General features: G+C 41.8%; 1 protein-coding gene across 9 annotated transcripts in view; it reads left to right on the plus strand.

Annotated features, from left to right (window-relative positions):
* The window catches only part of SYNRG (synergin gamma), a 67190-nt gene extending 62410 nt beyond the window's left edge, over nt 1-4780 (plus strand). For 2 of the 9 annotated variants that reach the window (XM_033090729.1, XM_033090725.1), the window contains exons 21-23: nt 2565-2675; nt 3033-3068; nt 4086-4780. In XM_033090729.1, the coding sequence (XP_032946620.1) occupies nt 2565-2675; nt 3033-3068; nt 4086-4217 (279 nt within the window). In that variant the 3' untranslated portion in view covers nt 4218-4780. The remainder of the gene's footprint in view (nt 1-2564; nt 2676-3032; nt 3069-4085) is intronic. The other 7 variants (XM_033090730.1, XM_033090726.1, XM_033090731.1 and 4 more) reach the window with 5 other exon arrangements.
* The last annotated feature ends 1220 nt before the right edge of the window (nt 4781-6000 follow it).

Genomic DNA, 6000 nt, shown 5'->3' on the forward strand with positions numbered 1-6000 from the left:
TTGACTATGGACCCAAGAGTTGGGCTAAAATTCCCAAAGAAAGTGTTCTGTGAGAATCAAGCGACTATATAGAATTTGCAATAAAGATGATTGTATATTTTATTATTTGTAAATTGTGTAGTGCACATCTTATATCAGTAACATTTATAACAAACTTATGTGCGTATGTTTGTGTGTATATATATGTATTTGTGTGTGTGTATGTGTGTGTGTGCATACTTTTTTCTCTTTGGAAAGTCAGTTCATAATGGTGAGAGAGGGGGGCTATTTTGCCCCAGAATTGGCCAGGGAGCCTGGTAAACATCCTACAACGCAGAGAACAGGCCCCATAACAAAGAATTCTCTAGGTTAAAATGCCAAGTTTAAAACTCTACTCTAGTGCATATATAAGCAAAATAAAGTGGTTTAGGTATACTGAGGGTGCCAAAAAAGTGTATACAAGTGGACACTTTGATCAACATTGCTCAAACAGTAATTTGCCGTAATCAGAAGTGTCTGGACGCTGATGGTAACTACTTTGAGCACCTCTTTGTAACTGCAGAAGTCAAACATGACTTGTATTCATCTTTTCTTATTGGTATATATTGAGTATTACGATTTTAATACAGTTTTCATTTCTTAAAATGTGTATACATTTTTTTTGGCACCCTCTGTATTTAAAACATTCACATTAAGAATCCAGCTCTTCTTAATCATTTTTTTTTCTTGCGTTGGTGGGGTTTTTGTTTTGTTATTCAAGTGTTTTTCTTAATTGAGAATAACTTATATACAATGAAATGCAAAGATTTTAAGTGTATAGTTGGATCAGTTTTGACAAATGCATACAGCCGTGTAACCCAGACTCCATCGATATATGGATTATTTTCTTCACCCCCTAAAGTTCCCTCATGAGCCTTCCCTGTCAATCCTCGATCTGATTCCAAAACATCCACTGATCCATTTTCCCTAGATTTCCATCACCATAGATGTGCCTGTTCTAGAACTTTTAATATAAATGAAGTTATGTAGTATATATATATTCTTGTGTCGGGCTTCTTTTGCTTAGCATATTTTAAAAATTCATTTATGTTCTGTGTATCAGCTTGATTTCTTTTATCATTGTATTAATATACCATGGTTTTTTAAATCCATTTTATTGTTTATAGATATGTGCTTTTTCAAGTTTGAGCTAATATGAATAGAACTGCTGTGAACACTTTATACAAGACTTTTGTTAACATATGTTTTCATTTCTCTTGGGTAAATATCTAGGTGTAGAATTGCAAGTTCATGTAGTAGATGTATATTTTAATTTTTAAGAAATTAAGAGCTTTCCAAAGTTAGAACCTGCCCTTTTAATCATTGGGCTACACTCTCCATATTTCACAGATTTGGCATAAGGAATGAATTAGATAATGCATGTAAAGAGTTTAGTGTGGTACTTAGCACAAGTAGGGCTTGACTTACTAGTGTTGTTATATTCACTGTCTCTCTCTGGTAACTTCCAGATCTCTCATTCTTGAGCACTAGGCCTGCTTATACATCAGAACTTGGCTGTCCCACAGACAGCTCCACCTCAGCTTGTACGAGACAGCTCTTCTCTCCAACCTCCATCCCCAAGTCTGATTCTGCTCTCCTGTGCCTTGTTACGGTGAATCCTCTCAGTTGCGCAAGCCTCTCCCCTCCTCACACATCTAACAGATCACCCAGGCCTGTTGATTCTACGGCCTTAATAATAGCTCTTTCATTTGTCCCCTTCTCTCCGTTCCCCACAGTTGCTACCTTAGTTCTGTCCGTTAGTAGCTGTCTCCTGGAGCCCCAAAACAGCCTTGTAACAGAGGCCCATACCTTGACGATTCCCACCCTCAATTCATTGCCTACACTGCAGCCAGACGTATCTGTCCATATTACAAACCCGGTCCTGTCATGATCCAGTTAGAACTCTGCACAGCTTCCCAGGATGAGGTCTCAACCCCTTCTTCCTATCAGGACCTCATGCTCCATTTTTATCTCCTACCTCCCTCCATAAGCTTGGCTCCCACCCCCTTGATTTCTTCCCATATCCGATCTTTTGCCTGGGCTGCTTGTTCTACATAGAATAAATATCCACCCCGTCCCTTGCACCTAGCGTAACCCATCAGGTTTCTGCGTTGTAGGAAGCATTCTGTGCCATCTCATTCCTTCCCCCCTGGGGTTGGGGTAAGTGCCCGCACCCCTCGTGTGCCCTGGCACTTGGTGCTTACCCCTAGTATTGTTCTTGTCACACTGTGTTGCCAGATACCCACCTGGGTCCCCACCCTACACTCTAGTTCTCAGAGGACAGGCACTGTTTTTGCTCACGTTAGCATCCTGAGTACCTACAGCACAGCAGGTAGGAACCAGTTACACGTCATCTTAGCATCTCCATCTTAATTTCGAGTGTGGAAGGCAAATCAGCAAATGTTTGGGAAATTGCATCATTGTACTGGTGGGAGTAGAGAGTTTACGTACTTCGCTGCTGTTGGACCTGTTGGGGAAGAGAGGTCAGGGAGAGAAGCCAGCAGCGTTGGGAATTGCTGGGCTTAGCCATCTGTTTGTCCTCACAGCCTGATGAAACTTCACTGGATTTTTCCTCCTGTATGCTACGGCCGGGGATCAAGAATGCTCAGGAACTTGCTTGTGGGGTGTGCCTTTTAAACGTGGACTCCAGGAGCCGGGTAAGTCCTACGCCTCCCTGCTTTAGGTGGCAAAGCGCTTCCCTAACATGACCTGGGGGACAACCCCATCTACTCTTCATTACAAGGTCTGTGCCCAGAGGTGGTGGGGATTTTATGAAGCCCTGATATCTGATCACAGGAGCAGGGATAGTCTTTCAAAGGGCAGCGGGGAAGCTGTGGAGGCGACAACCGGATGCTGTTCTTCCCTCTGGCGAGCGTGCTGTATGCATTGTGGCCGCAGCAGCCTGTGCAGTGGGGTGGTGAAGAGACAAGGTTCAAACCCCTAAGGATTTGCTTGCAGGCAAGAGGCCCTGTTCTGGAAATTTTGTTGACCTTATGGTTTCAACGTTATTTCAGAAAGAAGAGAAGGCTGCAGCGGAACATCCTAAAAAAGTATGAACCAGTTGCACTTTATCTTAGCGTCTCCATCTTAATTTGAGTGTGGAAGGCAAATCAGATGATTCCACTGCCATCCTGAACTGTTCCAATCATGAATCCTTTACTGAGTCATCTTTGTTCCCATGTTTGATTTAATCAACTAACGTGTCTGTGTGGATCCCCTTCGGCCTTGTGTGCATGCTTGCATCTCATGATTGGCTTCTGGTGTTGCAGTTACTTTTCTCCGTGATGAACAGTGTAACAGAATGAGCACCTCCTGGAAGACGAAGTTGTAGTGGCATACAGAATGAGACCAAAGAGCTTCAGGATTTGGCCATTATCAGAAAAAAAACAAATCGTTTGGGTTTTAGAGTTTTATTTATTTGTTTACTTGTAGTTCTTTCGAAAACACCCCAGGACGTGGTTCAGGTTACGACTGGCTGGCTGTAACTTACTTATAAGCATTACTCATCCGGAAATAATTCTTATGTGTTTAATCTTCATTTTTTTTGCAAATCTTGTACCTAGTTGGACTTTTTAATTATGTCAGTTCAGTTATGAGCTCCCAATGGCATTAGACCCTAAGTTTTTAATATTTTGTTTTCTTTCCTGATAGGACTGTAATCAGCCAAAAACTTAAGGGATTGATTACATGTAATAGTCAACTGCCAGCCTTAGGGGAAGGGCTTGCTTCAGCAGGAGGGATAAAATTTAGCCACAGCCCTTGGCTCTTTTCATTCCCCATATCATGACACTCCCCCCAACCTCCCATAGACTCTGTCTACCTTTTCTATGAAAGATTTGCCCTCTTTTGCTGAAATTGGGTGTAATGGTAAAGATTTTTTTTCATACTTTTAATTATCAGCAGAAGACTTTACTTGACTTACTGTAGCCACCTGCTCAGCTCAGCTTTTGTGTGTGTGCCAGTTTGGCCTCGGCCTCTGACCTGGAGAAGTGTATGTGCTGGTAGCTGATTGGCTCTTAGGTGCAGAAGAAGCTGACTTGCCCCACGTATCTGTTTATTTCCGGCAGGCATTCAACTCAGAAACAGACAGTTTCAAGCTGGCTTATGGAGGACACCAGTATCACGCCAGCTGTGCCAACTTCTGGATCAACTGTGTGGAACCCAAACCTCCTGGCCTCATCCTGCCTGATTTACTCTGAAAAGCTACTCTGTGAAGCACCAACTGGGTTTCGTTTTTTTGTGTTGTTTTTTTTTTGTCACACCCATGAGTGACAGGGACCAACGAACAGAATGCAAGTACTGCGAAGTTCACTTCCATGAATCTATATGAAGAATTCTCCACGAGGTGGGGGGCGAGGGACTGTGGAAATTCTGTCATTCCTACAGACGACCCAAATTTGTCCTGTGGTTCCCACTGCCAGGCCTTGGGATTTGAGGTAAAATTGTCCTACCCAAACTGCTTGTGGCACCAGAAGTTCGCCAACTCATCTCTAGCTCTCTTAAGGTGTTTTAAAATATGGACCACGATTTTCTTTATCTGAGGAATAATTTGCTGCTGCAGTATTGAAACTGTGAAGAATTGACATTTGAAGAAAAATAAATTATTGTTATAGGACTGGAATTGGCAAGAATGTTTTGAGCCAGTGCTTATTTATATCTAGAACACATACTGCCCTGTGAAGTAGAGTGCATTTATCCTTATTAAGTGTGTTCATATCTGAAATTAATAAAAATGGGAAATTGTGATTACATTTATGTTCTTTCTATGGAAAAAATTCTGCTTGTCTCCATTGGACAATGGCAGGTAGGTGAGGGCAGATTGACCAACTCTGCTGTCGCAGCTGAACCAATTCTCTACTCTTTTCTTTCATTTCTAAAACGATCAACTATGAAGAAAACTTTCTCTCAAAGCATGCCTGGCAGAGCACTTGGCAGTGGAGAAGAATGTTTGTTTTGACAGAGGCCCAAATCCTTGTATATCAGGACGAACGAATATCCTTCCCTTTAGGAGCCTTCCCTGAAAACCTTCTGTTTGGCCTCACAAAGACTGAACGTGGTATTTTTTTCAGACAGGACTTGGAAAGGCAGTGGCATGAAATCTCTTTTCAGTGGCCTCTGTCCAAATTTCGAGAAATGACTGCATAGGGACCAGTTCTGCCTGACTTTGCAGTGTGTGTGTGACAGACCTGAAAATTCAGGGTGAGAAGGTGGGGTTCTTGGCCTGGTGAGGCGAGTAGTGTGATACATATTTATGGTAGAAGTGCACAGCTTAGAAGCAGTGGAAGAAAATTGTTCAAAAACAGCACTGAATTATAAAAGGAAAATGCTCATGCCTTTAGTGTAGGAAGTTTTCTTTGTCACTTAAACTGAAGGCATAAAATCAGGGGAAAAGAAGAAAACCAGGTGGCTATGTACTGTGTTATCCCTGGAAAGAACATGCCAATCTAGGACACACGTTTCTCTGAATTACGTGCTTTATGAAGAGATTTTGAATCTTGTATGTTTCACTTGGTGTGACTTAGGCTTTCTGACCTACACTTAGTTTTTTATTTGTAAACTGGAAAAGTTGGTTTTGCCTATATAATTGCTGCTTTACATGACTAATTTGATTCTTTTCCCTTTTCAGGACAAAATTTGAGGGACTTCTGTTTTGTTCCATCATACACCTTTTACCTCCATCTTCTCCAAGAAAGGTACAGAACATTCTTGTTACACAGTGATTGATGCGGCTCTGCTTCACCTTGTTCTGCACCAGAATGCAGAGATGTTGTTGAGATAAATCTGTGTTTCTTTCTCCTTTGCTCTAGATCAGGGGTGTCCAAACTTTTTTCAACATTTTTCACCAAGTGCCATATGTGGTAAAATACACAAACAGCCGGGCCACTCACTCGAGGTGAAGTACGTATTGCCTCACCTGGTTTATTTAAGTAAACTAAATATATTTTTGGAATTTGCTGCGGGCCAATAAAAAATGGATTGCGG

The sequence above is a fragment of the Rhinolophus ferrumequinum genome, chromosome 21 (genome assembly GCF_004115265.2).
Source record: "Rhinolophus ferrumequinum isolate MPI-CBG mRhiFer1 chromosome 21, mRhiFer1_v1.p, whole genome shotgun sequence".
In the NCBI taxonomy this organism is placed as follows: domain Eukaryota; kingdom Metazoa; phylum Chordata; class Mammalia; order Chiroptera; family Rhinolophidae; genus Rhinolophus; species Rhinolophus ferrumequinum.